The sequence below is a fragment of the Hippopotamus amphibius genome, chromosome 2 (assembly GCF_030028045.1).
Source record: "Hippopotamus amphibius kiboko isolate mHipAmp2 chromosome 2, mHipAmp2.hap2, whole genome shotgun sequence".
Taxonomy (NCBI): domain Eukaryota; kingdom Metazoa; phylum Chordata; class Mammalia; order Artiodactyla; family Hippopotamidae; genus Hippopotamus; species Hippopotamus amphibius.
Window position 1 is genome coordinate 185,263,450 of NC_080187.1, and position 25,908 is coordinate 185,289,357.

At 36.2% G+C, this 25,908-nt stretch overlaps 1 protein-coding gene across 37 annotated transcripts in view; it reads left to right on the forward strand.

Annotated features, from left to right (window-relative positions):
- The window catches only part of MGA (MAX dimerization protein MGA), a 166,690-nt gene that overhangs the window by 136,419 nt on the left and 4,363 nt on the right, over positions 1–25,908 (forward strand). For 13 of the 37 annotated variants that reach the window (XM_057721775.1, XM_057721766.1, XM_057721769.1 and 10 more), the window contains 11 exons: positions 532–1,049; positions 3,256–3,553; positions 4,859–5,485; positions 8,736–9,026; positions 9,208–10,724; positions 13,653–13,783; positions 19,842–19,893; positions 22,253–22,459; positions 23,678–23,789; positions 24,073–24,306; positions 25,432–25,608. In XM_057721775.1, coding sequence (XP_057577758.1) covers positions 532–1,049; positions 3,256–3,553; positions 4,859–5,485; positions 8,736–9,026; positions 9,208–10,724; positions 13,653–13,783; positions 19,842–19,893; positions 22,253–22,459; positions 23,678–23,789; positions 24,073–24,306; positions 25,432–25,608 — 4,164 coding nt within the window. Of the gene's footprint in view, positions 1–531; positions 1,050–3,255; positions 3,554–4,858; positions 5,486–8,735; positions 9,027–9,207; positions 10,725–13,652; positions 13,784–19,841; positions 19,894–22,252; positions 22,460–23,677; positions 23,790–24,072; positions 24,307–25,431; positions 25,609–25,908 lie in introns of those variants that run through there. The other 24 variants (XM_057721778.1, XM_057721781.1, XM_057721777.1 and 21 more) reach the window with 23 other exon arrangements.

The following is a 25,908-nucleotide window of genomic DNA, read 5'->3' on the forward strand; positions in this document are numbered from 1 at the left end:
AGTAATTCAGAAGTATTTGCAGTGGAAACTAGAGGTGGAGTGCACTTAAAAAAAAACAAAACGGAAACAAAACTCCATCTCTCTTGCTGCTGTTCTTTAGGATTGATTCTACCCATCGCATATTACAGAGCATCTTGCAAGTATCTTTGCTTTGCCTATATGGATAGCAAGTACACTATACCAGGCAAGCCTAACCTTGGTTATATACTTTGCTTGCAAGATGATGTGTTCTTTTGTAATAGTTAATGGCTTTTTAGAGCAGTCTTAACAGGGACTCCCTTTTATTAAGAGAGCCCAGTGAGCAGACTAGTGAAGACTATTATAGTCTGATTCTCTGGAATCTTTTTTTTTCATGGGAAACTCCCAAGTTGTGAGTGTCAAATTACCACTGAAAGTACATGGGAATGGGACACTGGGCAACTGTTGAATTCCTATGCGCCTGGCACTTTTCTGAGAACTCAGGGAAAATAAAAATCTTTCAGAGTTCAGTAAAGTGCTGTGATACAAAAATATCTTTCATTTCTTTATCAGAAAAGAGCTGGAAGTCTTCCTGCAATGAAGGGGAATCGTCTTCGACTTCCTATGTGCATCAGAGGTCACCTGGTGGTCCCACCAAACTGATAGAAATCATCTCAGACTGCAACTGGGAGGAGGATCGGAACAAGATTTTGAGCATCTTATCCCAGCACATCAATAGCAACATGCCACAGTCACTTAAGGTGGGCAGCTTCATCATTGAGTTGGCTTCTCAGCGAAAGAGCCGGGGTGAAAAGAATCCTCCTGTTTATTCTTCTCGTGTGAAAATCTCTATGCCATCATGTCAAGACCAAGATGATATGGCTGAGAAATCTGGATCAGAGACTCCTGACGGTCCATTATCCCCTGGGAAAATGGATGATATCTCTCCTGTGCAGACAGATGCCCTGGATTCAGTGAGGGAGAGATTACATGGAGGCAAAGGTCTGCCCTTTTATGCAGGGCTTTCTCCTGCAGGGAAGCTTGTGGCCTATAAACGTAAACCCAGTTCAAGCACATCTGGGCTTATCCAGGTGAGAATTATCTTTAATCTGGATGTAGCACCTTTTTATACTTAGGTAGCACCTCGATTTTTCAGAGCCCTTTGTGGGCCTTGTATTATCGATCTTCACATTTCCTGGGAACTGGGTGACAAAATCATTATCTCTTTTTTGTAATAGGCCTAGGTTAGATGCATACCTAGGGTGAACTTTTGGCACATTTACAAACAGAAAGGTAGAGCCCTGTATTAGCTTATAGTTTTCTTTCTAGTCTTCCTGGAAAGTCGCTCTTAAATTGTGTCACCTGGGCTGTGGTGATATTTTGACAATCAAGCGAGGATAGTGAAGGATTCAGTTTAGTTCTTGGGATTATTATTAGCAGAAAGCTTTTAAAGTAAGGTGAAATTGATTTTTTAGATAAGGCAGTATATGTTTGGAAACTTGGGAGAAAATTTTTAGGATGGTGTTACAGAAATACATGAATTTAAAAAAAATTGAGCCACAATTTACTTATTTTTTTCTTTATTTGATTCATAGAGTTTTGCCAGTCTAATCATTGTTGTAAGGCCAGTATCTATATCCTTGCTATTTAGTAATTCAGGCAGGTATATTAGTAAAATTACACTGACACGTAGAAAATTCTTTGGAAAGAAAAGTTCTGAGGTAAAATGTAGAGTCAAAAAGCTTTTCTCTTTTTCTTCAGGTGTTAAATGCACTTTCATATCAGAATACCAAATGTGGCGTAGTGGTCTGACATTATTGCTAAGGTTACTTGACTTTACTAGCTTAACTACTTCTCTGGGCTAAGGACTGTTCCATTATTACAACTGATCTACTTAATTAAAAACTTTCTGTTGCAGTTGCTGTGTAACTGCTTCTGTTGGTATTTCTTAAACTCTTGATGAGAAGAGTGTTTTCTCCTTGTTTCATTTATTGATTGATACTTTGAGAACAGAGACCTTCCTGAGATCATTTCTTGTAAGACTAGACCCCCACTCAGATACAGTCACAGAAATTTTGTGTTCTCCTCTCCTGTTTAGGACTCAGAAAGCCACCATAAAGTATGAGCCTGCATAAGCAGTCAGGCCACTGTAAGGTACGCTTTGGGGAAGCTGCTGAGTAGTCTTCAGATCAATTCCCAAAGGAGCAGATAGGGGTATCTGATCCAGACTCCACAGAACCTGGAAAACTATATAGTAGAGTTTACTTTCGGATGGAAAGATCATATTCTTTGTATCAAACTCGGGGCAGAGATATTCCTGAAAATAACAGTTTTAACTAGCAAAGAGTAATTTTGTGTCTCAGAAAAGAGAGTAGCTTGGGGTAGCTAGTCTCCTCACCAGTTACCTATTAATTCAGAGAGTAGGATTTTCTCCACCTCACTCCACTCCCTCATCCCTTTAAATGATGGAAAAGAGAGACAAGAAAGGATGTCGTCTCTGGTCACTTAGCAATATGACAGAGAGAACTTGGGTAAGAAACTTGGGAGGTTTTTGTTTTCTTTCGTTTTAAAACGATTCTCATGTCTAAGATGGGCAGTCTGTCAACTCGGAGTAGAAAAAAATCTTTAGTTCATTCATTGATGTACTTTCTTCTGACAGTTTAGTGATAATTTTAAAAATTACAGTGGGTTTCAACTAACATTTATCTTGAGCCCAAGTTTTGTCCAAAAGTTGAAGACACGTATCTTCAGAGTTTGAGGTTTTTGAAAACTGAAAACTAAGGTGACTTTGTGGCTTTGGTATTTGTAACAGTGGCTTTCTCATAATTTAAAGTAGACATATTTTTCAAATGTGAAGGATGCTTGTGAGAAGCCTTCATTATGCCTCTGGTCTTGTCAGAGAGATTTCTGTGCAACACAGTTACTCATTTTTTTGCTGATGGTTGTTAATAGCTTGACCAGAATTGCTTATTGACAAGTAAAACAATTGGATGGTTCCTTAGATTTGACTGTATCTTCCACATATCTAGGATGCAGGTATGATGAGTTTCTAAGATTCTCTGTTTCCAAACTACCAAAATGAAGGAGATGAGATTAGTTCACAATATCAGATGACAACATTTTTTTTCATCTTCCTAAATATTCAGATTATGCCATATGGAAAAAGTCCATTTCTTTTTCCCTTTAAATCTGAGAAATAGACTTTTAAAACCTTGTAAAAATGAAACCCTTGTCAAGGGAGATGAGTTAGCAAGAGAATTTTATCTTTACAGAATTTCTCTTTGCCACTTGTTTCAGGTTAATGGTAAGAGTTACCCGCAGGCTAAGTTGCTATTGGGACAGATGGGGGCATTGCATCCAGCCAATAGGCTAGCTGCTTATATCACAGGCAGGTTGCGACCCTCAGTCCTGGACCTCTCAACCCTCAGTACTGTCATCTCCAAGGTAGCATCCAATGCCAAGGTGGCTGCATCCAGGAAACCACGTACCCTGTTGCCTTCAACATCCAATTCCAAAACGGCATCCTCCTCTGGCACTACAACAAATCGCCCTGGGAAGAATCTGAAGGCATTTGTCCCAGCGAAAAGACCAATTGGTAAGTTGGACTGTATATATGTTTCGCAAAGGGTTGTGACTTGGTGCTGGGCCAGTTGATACAGCTATGGGGGTTGTGAAACTTAGAGAAATAAAGAAGTTGGCATCATTTTTTTTCTTGATGTCTATCTTGCCTGAATTTTTAAATTTTTTAGTAACTCTTCCGATGACCTGCAACACTAGATGAATTGAATTCTAGTTAGTTTTACAGTTATTTCCCAGACTTTTAGACTGGTTTTATTAATGTAGAAAAGACTTAGATTCTTAATTTTGTTTTTCAAAAGGGAAGACATATTCTTAAATACTTTACCTAATTTACTATTTCTCCTGTGAGGACTAGTGCTTTTGGTACCAATCATATGTATGTTCCTTGAACTTATAAAACCAAGGAGCTAGAAGAATCAAAGTGGGTTGAGTTAGTATAGGCTTAGAGTAGAAGGTTCCTGTAAAACATAATTTTGGAAACATTGCTTTCTTATATTCATCCCTGTTCTGTGAGTAAAAACCTCATTTGTTTAACATTCCAGTGCTAGAGTCTGTAATAACCTTCTTGAGATCATTTGTGTTTTAGCGTTGAGAGTATATACAGTTGGTTTATTGGATTCCTCTTTTTGTAGTTTCAGACCTATTTAGGGATGTTAAGTAAAAATGTCATTTGCTCTATTTTTATGTCTCTAATAGGAAATTGAAATCTCTGGCTAAATGCTGGAGTTGTGTGAAGATGGAGAATAGGCATTAACTTAAAAACAACCCATTTTACCCCCCCCTTTTTTTAATGTAGCTTTAATTGGTGATTATTTAAAAAAAAAGATAGTCTTATCCTACCATCTTTTGAAAAATGTCTTTATACATTTTAGAAATATGCAAACCTTTACTGTCTTGTAAAAGGAAAGCAATAAAGAGGTGGAGGTGCTGGGACAGGAGGAGGTGGTGGAAAAAAGTTTTAAAATTAGAATTAGGAATACAATTTCAGCTTCTTACTTTCTTCATGTGTTTTAGATGATGAAGTTGTGTGCTGCTGTTACTGTCTTTGTAGTGTCCTGGCAATTTGACTGTATTGCATAATCAAAAGAATTTCATAAGGAACACCCAATTTTCATCCCTTTGTTGTTAGAATTTTAAAGGTTTGGTTTGGGTGGAGGGGTGTGTTTGATTTCTTTGGGTAGAAATTGACATGTGTAATATAGGTAGGTAGTACCTGTAAGAAATTGACCCAGTGGTGCACGATAAATGTTGATAAACACAGTCACTACAAGAATAAAATATGAGAACTGAAGGTTTTTGACCTGCAAATTTTTATTTGCAGCGGCTCGACCCTCTCCTGGTGGTGTGTTCACACAGTTTGTGATGAGCAAAGTTGGAGCCCTGCAGCAGAAGATACCTGGAGTTAGCACACCCCAACCCCTGACAGGGCCACAGAAGTTCAGTATCAGACCTTCTCCAGTAATGGTCGTCACTCCTGTGGTTTCTTCTGAGCCAGTTCAGGTGTGCAGCCCTGTGACTGCTGCTGTCACTACTACCGCCCCTCAAGTGTTTTTAGAGAATGTTACTGCTGTGACACCTATGACTGCTATTTCTGACCTGGGAACTAAAGAAACTACTTATTCTTCTGGTGCCACCACTGCAGGGGTTGTTGAGGTCTCTGAAACTAATACCAGCACCCTTGTAACACCTTCCCAGTCTACAGCCACTGTGAACCTTATCAAAACGACTGGGATAACTACCCCTGTGGCTTCAGTTGCTTTTCCTAAGTCTTTGGTAGCATCTCCTCCAACCATAACTCTTCCTGTTGCTTCCACTGCCTCCACCTCCATAGTCGTGGTGACCACAGCTGCATCTTCCTCCATGGTGACCACACCAACTTCATCTCTGAGCTCTGTTCCCATTATACTCTCGGGAATTGATGGGAGTCCACCAGTGAGCCAGAGACCAGGTAAGGCCTAGATGTTACAAGCTGACTTACTGTACAGCTATCTGTATAATTTTGTGGTTCTGATAGGATTATAGATATATCAGGTGTTTCTGCTATAACGTGATAAATATATGCCTAAAAATCTTTACATTCTGCAAAACTGAACACTAAAAATAATAGAGCTCATGGTAATATGGGGTTAGGACAATCACTTGAAAATTCATGCAGTTTTATAACCAGAGCGCTAATAAAAACTGTAACCTGGTACCTTAGAGGTAAACAGCCTTGACAGATGGCTTAGTGGGGCTAGAGGTTTCCTCAGGAGATTAAAAATATTCGAAAACATTAGAATGGAAATGCTGGCTGAAGGATAGTGCATCTGGAGTGGAACTCTGAGTCAGTAGAGTGGCCATTAAGGTGGGCACAGGAGGCAGTGCAACCTGTTGTGTGCTAGAGCTAGGGGCACACATCTCTTAGGAGGGAACCAAACGTAGGTGCTCCCTGTTTTGGGGGTAGGAGGGCTGCTTCTTTACATTTAAAAAAGAGAGATCAGAGGGCTTCCACTTATGCTGCAGGAAAGCTGAGGGCATTTTCTGTCTCCTTCTTGCTTAAGATTAAAATTATAGGTCCTCTTGCCTAGTAAAAATTGTTTGTGAATCAGCCCAACTCCTATATACTAATGGTGTTATTTTCCTGCTTAATTATTATACATAAACTGATTGAAATAGAAATAAAGAGGCATATTTCTTTGTTTAGGACTCATATTTTATGTTTGTCGGCTTTTTAGTTTAAATTTAAGTGAATTTGAAATAGGAATAGTTCACACTTTGGTAGTTTTTCCATCTTATTTCAACCAGCTAAAGTAAGTTGTCTCTTAGTAGACTCAAAGAGGAATTACTGTGGAAAAGAGTGTTAGAGACTTTGCAGGATTTAAGGGGGAATAAAATAGCCGACAGCAGTTCTGTCTTGGTTATTGATAGTTTTCCTACTAAGTGTTTTTGTTGTTAGGGACATGGTCCAAATCCCTGTTGATATATTAGGAAACAAGTGATTTATAAATTGAAGTGCTGTTGAAAGGAAAAGTAGATGACAGTATCAAATTTGTTGTCTTTTGCTACTTCCAGAAATATAAACATACCAAAAAAAAAAAGGCTAATTTCAAAAGTAAGGTTGTTGTTGATGAAGCTGTTTTGATTTTCTGTTGAATCTCAAGGTTCACATCTGATCATATTTTAACTGGTTACGTCTTCTAAATCATGGATTCTAATCTTTCTTTATATTTTTAATTCTGTCATGAAATTATGAAGTAGTTTACCTTTTGTAGTTCATTCCAGTCACTTGGTACATACATTCAGGTATTTTGCTCTGATTCCCATCAGTACTGGCATACGATTTAATATGACAGTATGACTCAATATTTTTATTTAAATCTAGTTATTTGTTCACTTAAATGTACTTTTAAAAGGAGCAGTATTACTGTAATTGGAAACCAACATTACTTGCCAAAATAGAGGGTAGCCTCATAAGTAAATACACTGAAACAATAATAATACAAAGTATCAAATGTTAGCCAGCTACTGTTAAGTTCTTAACATGTGGCTTGCTCTCTCTGTTAATGAAGAAAGTTAGGAAATGCTGGCATAATTTTAAAGCCATGATATCAAAGGCTGGTAATTTCTTTTGTATTTACTCAAAAGCTTAAAATCCTGACAATGTAATATGATGTTATTCTATATCCACCTACCACCTAAAAGTAACACTACTTGAGGAAATACTAATGTTAACAAACTTTTTTATCTGCTCTTTTGTAAGTGGAGATGACTCAAATTACTGCCAGCTTCTAAGGAAGTGTACAATTTTGTTACGGGTTTTTAAAGTGAATCCCAGCTCCGGATTTAGACATCTCTGACTTTTTCATTTGACTTTCTTTTTTCTTTCCCTTCTTCCCTTCTCATACATTTCAATAAATAATCACATATTTACTTTGTGTATTAAAGGCTGCTTTTGGAGTAATTTGGTTTTGAATCACTCTAAAACTTAATTTGAATAGAAATGTTCAGGAAATTAGGAATGCTTTAATATGTTTCTTAATTCACATAAAGTAGATGAGTTTTTTTTGTTTAATTTGCACACTGTTTTTGTCATAAACAGTTTGGTCTTTGTGTTTTATTTCATTTTCAAAATAGTCATAGATCTTCTGTATGTAATTTGTCATGTAAATTTTACGAGCATCACTTTCTTTTAGAAACTTGATATGTTTTTTGAGCAGAGTGCTTATCTGATAAATATCACATATTAAAATCTTTGTTTTGTTTGGTTTGTTGGTTTTTATATTTAGTGACAAACTGATGAAAAATTTTATTTAATAATGTTAAAAAAAGGAATAATTGGAAATAATGATGTTAAAGAAGTTCAGTAATTTGCATGGTAATATAAGACCACTTTCATTTATACTTACTATTATCATTATTCCTACCTGTTTATGCCCATGGCCAAAAACCTGTCTGTAGATTACTTATATTATTTTTTCCCGTGTCCTTCTTCCAAACATTAAAGTGCATCTTTAGGTACTGTTAATGTTTTGAAATCTTTTTTAATTCACATCTTCTGCATTAAATTTCTGCTGTTTTTATTTTAAAACTATCTTTTGCCTCTTCCTAACCAGGCTTTATTTCCCTGCTTCTTTGATGTCTCTTAGTTTCATTCCATTTTTTGGGGGTATGTATTTTTTTTTCCTTCTGAAAAATAATTTCCACAAATCTTTATGCTTTGGTTATTTGTCAGTGACTTTTAAAAGCCAAAAAGTTTTTAGTACCTTGTGATTTTTAGTCCTTGACTTTACCTTACTTGAGTAAGACTTGTGAAACCAAGTCATAGGTCTATTAAGTGTTAACAGCCTGAATTTTTAAGTTGAACAAGAGAATTTTATCATGAACCTTAGTGAGAATCCAAGTTTAGAGGCCTGTGCATGTCTTTCATTAGGCAGAAGCCGGTTCTCTTTAAATGTATCTCTTGACAATTGATACTTTCTTTTTTGCCAGTCTAAATGTAAGGCCCTGCAATGTCTGGTTAATACTTAACGTTTAAAGTGAATTGTTCTCAGCTGTAAGACTAGTAAGTAGTGTATGTACCATGGACGTATAGGATCTTACCAACTCTGTAATTTAAACTAGAAGTTATTTGTAGCATGGTTAGATCCTATGTCATAATTATTTTTTCCCAAGTATTAAAGGGAAATTCTGATACTATGTTTCCATTTTCTGTTTTTCAGAAAATGTCCCTCAGATTCCAGTGGCTACTCCACAGGTGTCTCCTAACACAGTGAAACGTGCTGGACCTCGATTATTGTTGATTCCAGTGCAGCAGGGTTCTCCTACTCTTAGACCTGTTCCAAACACACAACTTCAGGGACATCGGATGGTCTTGCAGCCTGTTAGGAGCCCAAGTGGAATGAACCTATTCAGGCACCCTAATGGGCAGATTGTCCAGCTCCTCCCTTTGCATCAGCTTCGAGGCTCTAATACCCAACCCAACTTACAGCCTGTCATGTTTCGGAATCCAGGTATAAAAATAGAGATATTTCTGATAAGTTTCTCTGTTCTTGAATCATTTGGTCGTATGGTATGTTAATACACCAGGATTGGTCTTCTTAGTCTCTTGGAATCACCTGTTAGAAAAGAAATGCACGTTTTGTAAGTCTTGATGTGGGCAGTGGTGTTTTAAAATGTTCTTTTTCTTACCAGGGTCTGTGATGGGAATCCGGTTACCCACTCCTTCCAAACCTTCAGAGACTCCACCATCATCTGCTTCATCCTCTGCTTTCTCTGTTATGAATCCTGTAATTCAGACTGTTGGGTCTTCTCCAGCAATGAATGTTATCACTCAGGCACCGTCATTGCTTTCTTCTGGACCTAGTTTTGTGTCTCAATCTGGTACATTGACTCTGAGGATTTCTCCTCCTGAACCACAAAGCTTCGCAAGTAAAACAGGCTCTGAAACCAAAATAACCTATAGCTCTGGAGGGCAGCCTGTTGGTACAGCCAGTCTTATTCCTCTCCAGTCTGGTAGTTTTGCCTTGTTGCAGCTCCCAGGACAAAAGCCTGTTCCCAGCTCCATTCTTCAACATGTTGCTTCACTTCAGATGAAAAGAGAGTCTCAGAATGCAGACCAGAAAGATGAAACAAGCTTTTTCAAAAGAGAACAGGAAACTAAGAAGGCTGTACAGTCAGGAGGAGAAGCTGTAGACCCTGAGGCTAATATAATAAAGCAAAATTCAGGAGCTACTGTCTCAGAAGAAACTCTGAATGATTCCTTAGAAGATGGCGGTGATCATTTAGATGACGAATCCCTTGCAGAAGAAGGTCCTGCAACTGTTAAACCTTCTCAGCATGTCTATAGCACTGGCTCACACACAGCTGAAGACTGTAAAGATGTTGATGAAGAGTATGGGATTAGGAATCATAACAATTCCAAAGAAAAATTGACTGTTCTAGAAGTTAAGACCATTTCTGGAAGAGCCAGTAATATGACAGTCCAAAGTGTGAGTAATGTGCAGCTGAAAAAACTTGGTGACGTGAAAGTGGAACAGCAAAAAGGCTTAGACAATCCAGAGGAAAAACCAAGTGAATTTCCAGTTATCTCTAAAGAAGAAAGTAAACTTGAATTTTTAGGGAACAGAGTTGTGGAGCAGCAATCTAATCCAAAGCCAGAGGCCAAGGAGAAGGGATGTGGAGATTCTCTGGAGAAGGACAGAATTAGGGAAAGGTGGAGAAAACACCTAAAGAGCCCTTTGACTCAGAAATGTGTTAGAACTTCACAAGAATGCAAGGAAGAGACAGATGAGCAGTTAATTAAGGAAACAAAAACTTGTCAGGAAAATTCAGATGTGTTTCAAAAAGACCATGGCATCTCTGATTTACTTGGAAAAACTGGAACTACTGAGAACGCCAGAATTGTAAAAACTGAATGTGATTCTTGGAGTAGCATTTCTAGTCCTGCAGCCTTCTCCATTGGTCCTAGGAGAGCTACCAAAGGGAGCAGAGGGGAAGGACATCTTCAAGGTCATTTACTGCTATCAGGAGAACAGATAAAACCAAAGCAAGAGAAGAAGGGTGGGAGAAGCAGTGCTGACTTCACTGTTTTGGATTTGGAAGAGGATGACGAGGAAGATGAGAATGAGAAAACCGATGATTCTATTGATGAGATTGTGGATGTTGTTTCTGACTACCAGAGTGAGGAGGTTGATGATGTAGAAAAGGTGGTGAGCCCATTTTTGTTGTGACTGAAACCTCAAGAATTTAAATAATTCATTAGAGACAGTAGTTTTTCCAGAAGATCACTAAGACCTGATACATTCAATTGGATGCCTAGGTTTAGATCATGATTAAATGACTTTGTAGTTTTGGGGCTGTGTCAGTCAGGTAACATTTATTGAGCTTATACTGTGCTTTGAGACTTGTCTGATATTATAGGAAGGCTGGCTTAAGCCTTTGGGGGATAGATGCTTGAGAGTCCCTATCAAATTAGGTATATATATAAAAAAAAAGTCCTGAAACCGCTACTCCCATTCAATCTCAGTTTCTTTGACATTTTTTATGTGAAGTGATTGTAGCTTATGTAGATATATATAAGAAACAGGGACTGAGTGGCCTTAGAACTGGAAGATAATTTCTCTGCATTTATAGAGATGGTTTTTTTTTTTTTGAGATAAATGAAAAATACCGTTTAATATTTTAATATAACCCTGCCTAAAGTTGCTTTCTAATCATCTCATAAAATTAGTATCTAGAATTTATATTCTGAACTATGGTCATCTTCCTTTGTAATTTGACCTTTATAATTTATTTATTTTTCTGAAGCCATTTTAATAGATTTCTATTTAGAGTTGTATTTGCTGAAATAAGTAAGCAAGAGTCAGGTATGATATAGAGCAGGAGCTGGGCAAACTTTTTTTTTTAAGGGCCAGGTTGTAAATATTTTAGACTTTGCAGGCTAGATGACTGGCTCTTGCAACTACTCAATTGCTATTATAGAGTGAAAGCAGCCATAAACAATAGTAAGTGAATGAGTGTGGCTGTGTTCCAGTATAAGTTTATTTACAAAAACAGCTGGCAGGCTGTGGTTTGTTGACCCCTGACATGGGGTCTGATGTAAAGCAAAAGGAGGTTGTAACCAGCTGCCTGTGGGGTGCCTTGAAATCTAAATTATGTCCCTCTCTTCAGGAGCAGATGATAAGGCCCTCTGCAGTGATTGTCATGCATGGCGGTTTTAAGGGTCTCACTTCCTTGAGTTTCGTTCATTCTCTGTGTTACCTGATCCTTCTCTGTTAATGCCTAACTGCCTTATGCAGATAAAATATAGCAAAAAGATTCATATTTTAAAACTCTAAAATGTTTAAATATCCTAATGTTCCTTTGTTGGTTATTTCTGTACCTCACCTATCTCATTTGTAAAATGAGGATCTAGGTCTGCAGTTGGATGATCCTATATGCATTTGCCTCACATTCTGTCTATAATCTAATCCTTTTCGAGGACTTATATCTATAGGTCGTTTAGGAGTTAGATTGTAGATCATGCGCTTTTTGCAGAGTCTCTTGTAAGTCAGCCTAGGTAAGCATCAGACCAAAAACAGTCCCAACTTTATTTTAAATTTTTTCCATATGGTTTATTATAGGATATTGAATATAGTTCCCTGTGCTATACAGTAGGACCTTGTTGTTTATCCATTCTGTATATAATAGTTTGCATCTGCTAATCCCAAACTCCCAATCCATCCCTTCCTCACCTCTCCTCTACCTTGGAAACCACAGGTCAAAAACAGTCCAGCTTTAAAACGAGTGAAAACTATTGCTATCAGTAGAATTGACTTAATGGAATCTTTAGAGTGTCTTAGTCGTACAGGGTGGCATTGCTTGAATTTCCTAATAGGGAATCTGACAGAAATCTGGCCTTTTTAAAGTAAAGGCGTTCAACTATAAATTCTACATTGTATTTATGTATATGTCTGACACCTATGATAGCTGTATGTCTGTAATTAGCATTATATTGGAATAGTGTTAAGAAAGTGGTGAGTAGTTTCTTCAATTTAAATCTTCCCTGGTGAAGTTTATTGGATATTATTTACAAAGCCTGCAATTAAAGCCATGCAGTACATATTCATCAGTTTAAATATTGTAAAGCATCTACCTACAGTACTATTCAAACTCTTGGGATTCTGTTGATTTAGCTTCCTAAAGTTAATTTTAATATACATTGTTTATATTTAATACACATTATTTAGATGATACTTAACTTAGGGATCATAAATGATGGCATCATTTATGTCTGTTAGCCTTAGGGAGCCTGTGATTTGGGGGGTAAGTAATTTTTCTAGCAAGTTTAGACATAGAATTAATACAGTGATTGGGATGCTTCATTTTGAGTTGTGCCTCTCTGGTACAGTACAATTATAGATAACATATTCTCTGTTTAGTTTCTGGCATAGTAAACACTACTTTTAAAGGTGGACTTAGAAATATCTGCATACCCTATAATCCATATAGTGTACTATTATATAATAAATATACAGTGAGTTTCTGTGGTAGGTGCTCAATAAATGCTTACTGATTGACTCATTTTTTGGTATAATAAGCAAGTACAGCAAGCCTGGGCTGCTTTTGATATCTGAAATTCTTCAAAATCTCATTCTTTGGGGTTGAGAGACTTCGAAGACTGGGCAATAGTCTGTTTCCTTATCTGCCTTGAATATGTTTTTGTGGGTGTTTAATATGGGGTTAACCATCAAGCACTCTTAAAATAGAACCTGAATTTTTCTTTTTTCTACCTTCTCCCTCACCAAATTTTATTTAATCTTAAGATTTATGCAGCTTTATTGGTATATGAATTTTGTCTACTAGAAATAACACTGAAGCATCAGTACAGCCCTTTGGGGACTCTGTCTCTTCAGTCTAATGATGTCTGTTTCATGTATATCTGTGATTTATAATATAGTTCTTGGTTGTTAGTTCTAACCATATGTTGTCTTTATGACTTAATTCCATTTTATGATTAACAAGTTTAGGATTATCAGTACTCACGGTTTAAGATTGATGTTTGGCACTGGTTGGCTTTATAACGGGAGCATTTAGTAGAAAGTTTAGGTGTGCTTGCTTCCCAATAGCTTATTTATTGTTGGAATGCTGTATTTCAGAATAACTGTGTAGAATACATTGAGGATGATGAAGAACAGGTGGACATTGAGACTGTAGAAGAGCTCCCTGAGGAAACTAATGTTGCCCACACGAAGACCATAGCTGCCCATACACAGACTTTCAAACAGCCGTAAGTCTTATTTCTCTTTGGATTGTTGTTTTTTGTTGTCGTAGTTTTGTGACCATAGCAAAACTAAATGTTCTATTCAGGAGTTCTGGGTAACTGACATGATTCCTTTATTTCTCTAGCTTTTTTCTTATTAGTAGATGAGGAGAGGAGATGGAATTTAGAGATAATTAACTTGCCTTGTTATTGCTGAGAGGCAGTATATAAATGTGAACAACATGCTTTTGGAGCCTGATACATTGGTATTAAAATGCTAGTTTTGCTAGTTTGTAGCTGTTTAACCGTGGGCAAGTCTATAATCTCTCTGAATCTTAGATTCTTTTTTTTTTTTTTAAGCTCTTTATTGGAATATAATTGCTTTACACTCTTGTACCAGTTTTTAAGGTACATCAAAGTGAATCAGCTGTATTTATGCATATATCCCCATATCCCCTCCCTCCTGTGACTTCCTCCCACCCTCCCTGTTCTGGCCCTCTAAAGCATCACCCATCATCGAGTTGATCTCCCTTTGTTATACAGCAACTTCCCACTAGCTGTCTATTTTACATTTGGTAGTGTATCTACATCTGTGCTACTCTGTCACTTCATCCCAGCTTCCCCTTCACCCCCCACCCCAGCCCCATGTCCTCAAGTCCATTCTCTACATCTGCATTTCCACTCTTGCCCTGTCACTGGGTTCATCAGTACCATTTCTTCAGATTCCATATATATGAGTTAGCATACGGTATTTGTTTTTCTCTTTCTGGCTTACTTCGCTCTGTATGACAGTCTCTAGGTCTATCCACCTCATTCCATATAGTTCAATATCATTCCTTTTTATGGCTAAGTAATATTCCATTGTATATATGTGCCACATCTTCTTTATCCATTCATCTATTGATGGGCATTTAGGTTGCTTCCATGTCCTGGCTATCGTAAATAGTGCTGCAGTGAACATTATGGTACGTGTTTCTTTTTGAATTATGGTTTTCTGTGGATATATGCCCAGTAGTGGGATTGGATTGCTGGGTCATATGGTAGTTCCATTTTTAGTTTTTTAAGGAACCTCCAAACTGTTTTCCATAGTGGCTGTACCAGCTTACATTCCCACCAACAGTGCAGGAGGGTTCCCTTTTCTCCACATCCTCTCCAACATTTATTGTTTCTAGATGTTTTGATGATGGCCATTCTGACCAGTGTGAGGTGATAACCTCATTGTGGCTTTGACTTGCGTTTCTCTAATGATTAGTGATGTTGAGCATCTTTTCATGTGTTTATTGGCCATCTGTATTTCTTTAGTGAAATGTCTGTTTAGGTCTTCCGCCCATTTGTGGATTGGGTTATTTGCTTTTTTGGTATGAAGCTGCATGAGCTGCTTGTATATTTTGGAGATTAATCCTTTATCCATTGCTTTGTTGGCAAGTATTTTCTCCCATTCTGAAGGTTGTCTTCTTGTTTATGGTTTCTTTCACTGTGCAAAAGCTTTTAAGTTTCATTAGGTCCCATTTGTTTATTCTTGATTTTATTTCCATGATTCTAGGAGGTGGGTCAAAAAGGATCTTGCTTTGATGGATGTCATAGAGTGTTCTGCCTGTGTTTTCCTCCAGGAGTTTTATAGTGTCTGGCCTTACATTAATCCGTTCTGAGTTTATTTTTGTATATGGTGTTAAGAAGTGTTCTAATTTCATTCTTTTACATGTTGCTGTCCAATTTTCCCAGCACCACTTATTGAAGAGGCTTTTTTCCATTGTATATTCTTGCCTCCTTTGTCAAAGATAAGGTGCCCATATGTGCTTGGGTTTACCTCTGAGTTCTCTATTCTGTTCCATTGATCTACCTTTCTATTTTTTTTTTTTTCCATTTCCTTTATTTTTTTTTGGGGGGGGTACACCAGGTTCAATCATCTGTTTTTATACACATATCCCTGTATTCCCTCCCTTCCTTGAATCCCCCCACCTCGAGTCCCCCCCACCCTCCCTGCCCCAGTCCTCTAAGGCATCTTCCATCCTCGAGTTGGACTCCCTTTGTCATACAACAACTTCCCACTGACTATTTTACAGTTGGTAGTATATATATGTCTGTGCTACTCTCTCGCTTCGTCTCAGTTTCCCCTTCACCCCCCGCCCCTCCCATACCTCGAGTTCTCCAATCCATTCTCTGTATCTGCATCCTTATTCTTGTCACTGAGTTCATCAGTACCATTTTTAGATTCCGTATATGTGAGTTAGCGTACAATATTTGTCCTCTACCTTTCTATTTTTGTGCAAGGACCATACTGTCTTGATCACTGTAGCCTTGAAGTATAGTTTGAAGTCAAGAAACCTAATTCCACCAACTCCATCTTTCCTTCTCAAGATTGCTTTGGCTATTCGGAGTCTTTTGTGTTTCCTTACAAATAGTAAGATTTCTTGTTCTAGTTCTGTGAAAAATGCCATTGGTAATTTGATAGGGATTGTGTTGAATCTGTAAATTGCTTTGGGTAAGATAGTCATTTTCACAATATTGATTCTTCCAATCCAAGAACATGGTATGTCCCTCCATCTGTTTGTATCGTCTCTGATTTCTTTTACCAGTGTCTTATAGTTTTCTGCAGACAGGTCTTTTGCCTCCTTAGGCAGGTTTATTCCTAGGTATTTGATTCTTTTTGTTGCAGTAGTAAATGGGAGAGTTTCCTTAATTTCTCTTTCTGCTCTTTTGTTGTTAGTGTATAGGAATGCAAGAGAATTCTGCACATTAATTTTGTATCCTGCTACTTTACTGAGTTCATCGATTAGTGCTAGCAGTTTTCTGGTAGACTCTTTAGTGTTTTCTATGTATAATATCATCTCATCTGCAAAGAGTGACAATTTTACTTCTTTTTTTCCAATTTGGATTCCTTTTATTTCATTTTCTTCTCTGATTGCTGTGGCTAACACTTCCAAAACTATGTTGAATAATAATGGTGAGCGTGGACACCCTTGTCTTGTTCCTGTTCTTAGAGGGAATGCTTTCAGTTTTTTACCATTTAGAACGATGTTGGCTGTTGGTTTGCCATATATGGCTTTTATTATGTTGAGGTAATTTCCTTCTATGCCCACTTTCTGGAGAGTTTTTATCATAAATGGATGTTGAATTTTGTCAAAAGCTTTTTCTGCGTCTATTGAGATTATCATATAGTTTTTATCCTTCATTTTGTTCATATGGTGTATTACATTGATTTGCATATATTGAAGAATCCTTGCATTCCAGGGATAAACCCCACTTGATCATGGTGTGTGATCTCTTTAATGTGCTATTGGATTCTGTTAGCTAGTATTTTGTTGAGAATTTTTGCATCTATATTCATCAGTGATATTGGCCTGTAATTTTCTTTTTTTGTGACATTTTTGCCTGGTTTTGGTATCAGGGTGATGGTGGCCTCGTAGAATGAGTTTGGGAGTGTTCCTCCTTCTGCTATAATTTGAAAGAGTTTGAGAAGGATAGGTGTTAGCTCTTCTCTAAATGTTTGATAGAATTCACCTGTGAAGCCATCTGGCCCTGGGCTTTTGTTTGTTGGGAGATTTTTAATCACAGTCTCAATTTCCGTACTTGTGATTGGTCTGTTCATATGTTCTATTTCTTCCTGGTTCAGTCTTGGAGGATTGTACTTTTCTAAGAATTTATCCATTTCTTCCAGGTTATCCAATTTATTGGCATATAGTTGCTTGTGGTAGTCTCTCATGACCTTTTGTATTTCTGTGGTGTCCGTTGTTACTTCTCCTTTTTCATTTCTAATTCTGTTGATTTGCATCTTCTCCCTTTTTTTCCTGATAAGTTTGGCTAATGGTTTTATCAATTTTATCTTCTCAAAGAGCCAGCTTTTAGTTTTACTGATCTTCGCTATTGTTTCCTTCCTTTCTTTTTCATTTATTTCTGCTCTGATCTTTATGATATCTTTCCTTCTGCTCACTTTGGGTTTTTTTTGTTCTTCTTTCTCTAATTGTTTTAGGTGTAAGGTTAGGTTGTTTATTCAATACTTTTCTTGTTTCTTGAGGTAGGACTGTATTGCTATAAACGTCCCTCTTAGAACTGCTTTTGCTGCATCCCATAGGTTTTGGGTCATTGTGTTTCCATTGTCATTTGTTTCTAGGTATTTTTTGATTTCCTCTTTGTGAATCTTAGATTCTTTACCTATGAAATGAGGAAAATGCCCTCATTTAAAATATTAAATGAGATAATATATGAGATAACTAACATAACTGACACAAGTGGAGTACTCAACAAAGGTTAGTTCCTTATCTTTTAAGAATATGGCATTAAATTCTAAATTTGGTTACTTTCCTGATTGAACAGGTGAGATACAGTTAGAAAAACTTTCCTACCTATTCAGCTCATGAGATGAAAATACAGAGAGCGTGATGACTTAGAAAACACGTTCTGTTTTAGTAAGGACTTCTATTGATTAGGAATTGGGGTGTGAGAGAAGGGAAAGAAGGTAAAAGTTATTTTGTGCCAGACATTGTGCTTTTCAACCTATTGTCTCATCAGCTACCTAAAGTGACGCGTTGAGAAAGAGTAATTCTTCATTCCTAGTGAGAAAGTCTAAGGAGGCAGGTAGGGTTCACTCCAGGGCTATTTGGAAAGTACTTCAGTTGCCTACTGGTTAAGATTGAAAGAATTTAACTCTCTTAAAAACGTAATTAAACTTAAGTTCAGCAGTATTGCAGGATGTAAGTTCAGTATACTAAAGTTGAGTTCCTAAACAAGAGCAACAAAGAAAAAAATGTAATTAAAAATACCAAAAAGCTGTTTGGGATTATTAGCAAAAGTTGTGCAAGACTTATAAAATGTTGAAAGACACTGAAGAAGAATTCAATAAATGGAGAGATGTCATCTTAATGAATTGGAATAATAAAGGGCCAAGAATAACCAACATATGAAGATCACAGACTCTAAAAGAACAAACAAATTGTTAAAAATTTTTAAATTTCTGTCAGTGAAAAGGCAAGTTCAGACTGTAAGGAAAATATTTGCAATATGTGTTTTACAGAGGATTAGTATCAAGGATATAAAACAATTCTTACAAGTTAATAAGAAAAAGATCCAGTAGAAAAGTCTGTATCATGGGCAGTTCACTGAAGAGGAAATCTGGACGGCCAGTGAACATACGCAGATTTGTTCTGCCTCGCAAGTAATTAGGGAAATGCAAATTAAACCACAATGAGTTTACCAATTTATACCCATAAGATTGGCGTAAATTGAGGTTTCTGATAGTACTGTTGCGTAGGTGTGGAGCAATGGGAACATACTACATGTGGGAGTATAAGTTATTTTAACCACTTCAGAGAGCAGTGTGACATGAGTACAGTTGAAGATGTGCATGCATTTCTTCCATCCAGCAGTTCCATTCCTAGGTATAAATCCTAGAAAGACTCACACACGTGTACAAGGGGTCATGTGTGGGTTTGTCCATTGGAGCATTTGCCATTGTGAAAATTTGGACACAACCTAAATAACTACTAACATTCTAAAAAAATAAATTTTGGAAAATTCACACTTTAGAATGCTATATATAGCAGTTAAAATGATTGAACTAAATGTATCAACATATCTCACTTGTAATGTTGAATGAAACAAATCAATTTAAGAAAGATATACTGCATACAAGTTTAAAATGCTACATAATATCTTCTGTTTAGGGGTGAATCAGTACATTCCTAGTAAAACTGCAAAGATGTGCATGGTAAACTCAGTTTGGGAGTATTTACTTATGAGAAGGATGGAAGGTGATGAATGTTTCCGTATTTTGGAGATGTTTTATTTCTCAGGCTGAGTGAGAGATACCTGGATGTTGATTATGTATTTTGTTTGTATAGTTTTATATGTTTGAAATATTTCACAATTGAAAAACAGTAATTTGCAGTTTTAAGGTCTATTTGGACACTTTTATTTGAGGAAAAAAAGCATATTGTTAGATAAATCATATTGCCACACATCACATCATGAGGAAAAGAAGCTGGTTGCAGTTTAGACAATTTGAAATTGTTTGGTTTAATATAGATATGAAATAGGTATTAAATTACTGAATTTCAATAAGACATTGGAAAATATTGTCTTTATCTAGGTGCCATACGCATATCTTTGCAGATGAAAAAGTTGCTGAGAGAAGTCAAAAGGTATTTACAATATATTTAATGATAATTACTCATTTAATGAAATTGATAACATTTGTCCTTAGGCTTAAAACAACATTAGGTATATTAGCGATGACTTTTCAGGTCTTTTTTTTTTAACAGTGAGTTAATATAATCAGCTTTTTTTCCCTTAATGAAATTATACTATTAATGCTTTTTTTTTCTTCTTAATTCTCTTCTTCCCCTCCCAGTTGATAGAATAATTTAAAGGAATTAAAATGAGTATTAAGTTTATGAAAATTGATGTGCTTATGTGAAAACTAATCCTATAATGTAATGATATGATGTGAAACAGGCTAGCATTCTTTCTTACCTAGGCTCCTGATTTTTCTACTGACCTAAAAAATTAATTATTGTCTGAAATAATGGCTAGCAATTCAGGGAGCCATGAAATTATAAACCTTCCTTGATTTTCCTAATGTATTCAGTATAGGATACCATCGTACAGTAATTAAGCAAGGTTTTCTCTTTATCCTTACTGACATTAAGAATGGAAGAGAGTTCAGTTGTTTAACCATTTACCACTTGTCATTCTGTCTTAATTTAGGAGATAAAGACAGTGATGAGATTGGGTTGAGATGGAGGGTGGTATTCAGGTCCTTTGAAAAACTACTGGGTGATTAGTTTGAGTTTGGTCTGGTTTGGGGGAGCATATGATAGACATTTGCATGGCCATAATTATTTTGCATATATCACAATATTTATTTTTTCATTCATCCTAAAACATTTTTGAGATGTAAGAATTTTCACAGTAGCTTATTTACACAGTGCATTGTTTTGTACTATAATTACATGCAAATTATTTGTAGTGTCTTGGTGTATTTAAATTTAGTATTAATTTTATTTCTATCTGGTTGTATCTTTGATTCTCCCACATTGTACTAGTGTACAAGAGTTTTTAACTTTAGAAAGACAATGATTTTGTAGAAGAGTTTTGGGGTACTTTCATACCCCATGATATGGTACCACTGTTACTATGATAAAGGTAAACAGTATCAAAAAAAGAAAGACAATTAGAAACATCAAGATGGGACACACACACACAAAACCAAGGAACTGTAAAAGACAGGAAATGTAATTATTACTCACTTTGTATGATTAATATTCATATTATCATTAATAGGGTAGTCACTGTTAATAATTTTTTAAAAACTTTTATAATCCATGAATAAAGTATGGAAGACTTAATTTCAGTCTTGAAAAAACACTAAGTACACATGACAAATTGGGAGGTAAAAGATGGAACAAGAAATGAAGGGAAGGATACAAGTACTGATATTCTCATTTTACAAAGAGACACTGTCTGTTGTTGATGAAATGAGAAATGGAGATAGAATTATATTCAAGTTGCAAAGGGGTCAGTAGAAGAACTAAAATTAATGCTATATCTGTATTAGGAAGATGGGATGGTGAGATGCAAGAGAGTGGTGAGCTAAATCCTTTTCTGCATAGCAGGAAGTAAATAGATTGTATTGAAAAATGAAAAGAATATGCATGTATTACTGTTTTTAACTTAGGATATAGGTGTAAGAACCAGAAAAAGCCACTAAAAGAATCAAAAAGTGGTTGTTTCTGAGGATCCAGGTATAGGTGCAAGGCACCTTTTCATTATAAGCTCTTTACAGATTTATATTTTTAAACCCTGTATGCATCTGTTACTTCTTTATAGTAAATAACTTTAAAAATGGAAATAGAGTAAATAAGAGAGGAAGGAAGCCTAAGGCATCCTGAAGGTCAAGAAAGACTTTTCTGAAAAATGCCAAATTTGAATTTTAAATGTTAAGTTTTGAAGAGGGGTGGAAGGGAAGGAATAGGTGCAGGCAACAGCCTGTGTAATGGCAGGGAGAGGTGGGATTATAGTATGTTTAGGAAACTTCTAGCACTTTGGAATGGTTGGAGAGAACAGTGATTTAGGAGGAGTGGCAGTTGATCCTTTCCCAAATTGTAAAGGGTCTTAACAGTATTTAAGAAAAACATTTTAAACTTGTTTTCCACGAATCAAGATTTTGTTAAAGTTCTTCATATAATTTGTGTCACGAAAACAAGTTTTAATAATAAGTTATACAAATAAGCTTTTTTAGATCCCCTCTCTCAAATTCTCCCTCATTTGAGAACTACTGAAATTTGAGCTGAGAAGTGATAGTCACATTCACATGTATTAGAATTTACACTGTTGATCTGGAGGAAGGATAGACTGGTAGTAAGATGACCAGTTGAGAGGCTGTTAAGATACTCCAGGCAGGAGATGGTGGGTGTCTGATATAGAGCAGTACCATTTGGGGTGGAGGAAGAGGGCCAGGTGCATGTGAAAGATACTTAGGTGGCACTTTTGTTTGGATAGGCTGCAGCAGTTCCTCTAAAACTAAAACCTGATTACTGGAGTGAAAAACTACAGAAGGAAGCAGAAGCTTTTGCTTACTATCGCCGGACACACACTGCCAATGAGCGGCGGCGCCGTGGTGAAATGAGGGATCTCTTTGAGAAATTGAAGATCACATTGGGGTTACTTCATTCTTCCAAGGTTTCCAAAAGCCTCATTCTTACTAGGGTAAGTGTTCTGTATAAATGACAGACAAGTAAGGCTTGACTAAAAGAATCTTTTGGAGATATTTATGAGGAAAAGAAGGAAGAAGATTGAAATAGAGCTTGTATTTAACATTTGAATGTGGACTAGTGAATACCCAATAAATCCCTTAGGAAGAAAAGTCCTTATGTTGAGTCAGAGTAGCTTTTCATTGAAAGTCAGGTTTTTAACCAGCAGAGTTATTATCCATCCTTCAAATAAAGTTAGAAACTCTAGTAAACTCTGTTTACTACAACTTCTTTACACTGGTGTTCTCCATAGCACTTTATTAGAAAAGTTTATTGCAGGGAGAGGCACAACACAACTGCTATTTTGACATGCTTCTTAACAGTTGACAGTCACTTTAAAGGAAACTGTAGTATTCAAGCTAGCAGAAGTTTTTGCAGGTAGAATATCTAAGGTAATTTCATTTAAATTGCTTATAAGTAGACGTTGAGAGAGTAAAAGGCAAGCATTCGTATCTCTCTAGAACAAGGTTATTTCAACCAGATTTTGCTTAGATTAGGAGTTGATTTTAAAGCTGATTATTAAAATCTAAGCAAAGTAAAATGTCTTCTATCTCCTTGCAGTAGTGGAAGTACCTGTTAACCACTCAGTGGTGCTCTTTGTAAACAATCACTTTCCCTAGAAGTATAAGCCAGAAAAATCTCCAGTTTTTCTTAAATCTCCAGTTTAACAAAAAATAAATTCTAACACATTAAAAATTGTTTTGTGTGGGGTTTTTTTTGGACTTGTATACTTTATTATTTTAGTTTTTATTAGAGTATAGTTGATTTACAATGTGTTAGTTTCAGGTGTACAGTAAAGTGAATCAGTTATATCTATATATATATATCTATATATATATATATAGATAGATATCTCCACTCTTTTAGATTTTTCCCATAGAGACTATTACAGAATATTGAGTAGAATTTCCTATGCTATATAGTAGGTCCTTATCACTTATCTATTTTATATATAGTAGTGTGTATGTGTCAATCCCAATTTCCCAGTTTATCCCTCCACCCATTTCCCCCCAGGTAACTGTAAATTTGTAAAACATTAAAAATTGTTTTAAATGACATTATAAAGTTCTCTAAAATACTAGATTAAAATTTTTTATGAAAGAAATTGTGTAGGCCTCACCTGTTTTTTGGAAAAATCAAATTGATGGATGTGATATTACTATTTCTGTTCTAGGCATTCAGTGAAATTCAAGGACTAACAGATCAAGCAGACAAATTGATAGGGCAGAAAAATCTCCTGACTCGCAAACGGAATATTTTGATACGGAAAGTATCATCTCTTTCAGGTGAGATATGTGAATGATCTCTGGTAAAGAGTGTAAATACAGCTTTAGTGAGGAAGATCCTTAGTAGATCTTTTAGATACTACTTAGTTTGAGGTTTGGTTCCCAAAGTTAACATCAGAATTATCTTTTGACTGGGTGGGACATTTCTTCTGGATTATAATCACTCTTGCCTTCCATAGTTTTGGGGAATATAGTTAAATCAACTGGATTTCAGTTGACTCTATTTCTCATTATTATGTGGGGTCTTATAGAGAGTGACAATTTACTCCCTGTCAACCTATAGGTAAGACAGAAGAAGTGGTCCTGAAGAAGCTAGAGTATATTTATGCAAAACAACAAGCATTAGAGGCACAAAAAAGAAAAAAGAAGATGGGATCAGATGAGTTTGATGTGTCTCCCAGAACTAGCAAACAGCAGGAAGGATCTTCTGCATCATCTGTAGATCTTGGACAGATGTTTATAAATAACAGGAAGGGGAAACCTTTGATTCTTTCCAGAAAAAAAGACCAGGCCACAGGTAGGAGGGACATTTCTTTGCTTTCCTTAACGTAGATGAATGTTAGTTTAGTTTAGAGAACCGAACATCTTTTCTTGGCCATAATTTTAGTTGTAATTAAGTGAAAGATGGGTTGTATTAAAAGTAGAATGTTAACTACATTAGACTTCAGTTTCCAACTTTACACACTCAAGCAAATCCTAATAAGTTATCGGTCACGGTAACATATAAGACCTACTTCTGATAGCGATCTCCAAAACAAGTATTTTTCTTCTAGCATTTTAGTATTTTTTTTAAGCTGCTGTCTTTTCAGACTTTATAAATGAACTCTTGATTTCCCTGCAGTTCTGCTCATGACTTGAGGAAGTTTGGATCTAGCTGAGACAAATGGAGAAGTTTTTTTTGAAGTTTATTTTTGTTAATCAGATTCTATTTTTCATCAGATTGCAACCTATCAATGAATTGCTATTTAGGAACAAAGTAAATTGGTTTTTATTTCTTTTTCTCCCCTGTCTTGATTTTGGAAGTGAGGCTATGTTGATTTTACATTACTTGTTTATATCCTTTAAGAATGGTATGTCCTTTTTTACTCTTTGGATAGCCCAGTGTATGAACCAAGGAAATCTGGTTTATTATATTAACCAAGAAAGCAGTGATGGTTACTAAAATATGAGTGAGTTTTAACATTGCACACATTCAAATGATGTTATTGCTAAGAGAGGATTTTAATTACCATTTAGTTCAGTCACCTCATTTTACAGATGGAAAAACTGAGGTCTAAAAACTTCAAGTAATTTCTTAGAGGTATATAGGAAAGCAAACCTAGGGATAAAATTGTGTGTGCTTTCATCTGGATTCACCATCAAGACCATCAGAATCATTCCGTTGAAAAAGTGGTTCCATAGCTCTGTTCCTCAACAATAAGAAATTCTGTCCCTTAAAAGAATTAGTGGACAGGTAACCATTACTCAGTGAAAGATGGTTCAAAAAGTAAATTTCAGGTTGAGGTTTCCTAACTAAATTTGAAATCTATTTCTTGCTTCTTAAGTCAGAGTGGTTTTAGGGATGTCTCCTACACTCCTAGGCTATATAGTAGCATTAATTGAAGATCTTTTATCTTTAACTAATTTCTGATCTTCCTTACAGAAAATACCTCACCCTCTAACACTCCACACACCTCTGCCAACATTGTGATGACTCCACAAGGGCAATTGCTCACCTTAAAAGGTCCCCTATTCTCAGGACCAGTGGTTACTGTTTCTCCTACTCTCCTAGAAGCAGATCTGAAACCTCAAGTTGCCAGCAGTGCTGTGGCTCAATCAGGTATGTCGTAAGTGTTGTCTTCCATGGGTGGCGAAAAAGAGTGATCCCTGGTATCTGAAAGTGATCCAGGAAGCCTGAGTGCGTTCTGTAACAATAAGGAGCTATTGTATTTGAGTTTGCCTTTGTAATTTTAGAACATGTTTTGTTCTATCTGTGGTATTGATTGGTCTTTTTTACCTGGGAATGGGAACTATTTTGTGATCTCTCCTAATTTCTAAGTAGGAAAAGAATTGAAAAGATGTGAAAGTAAAAGGAGGATGAGGAGTCAGTTGTTTTAGTTTTTGATGTTAAATATTTATC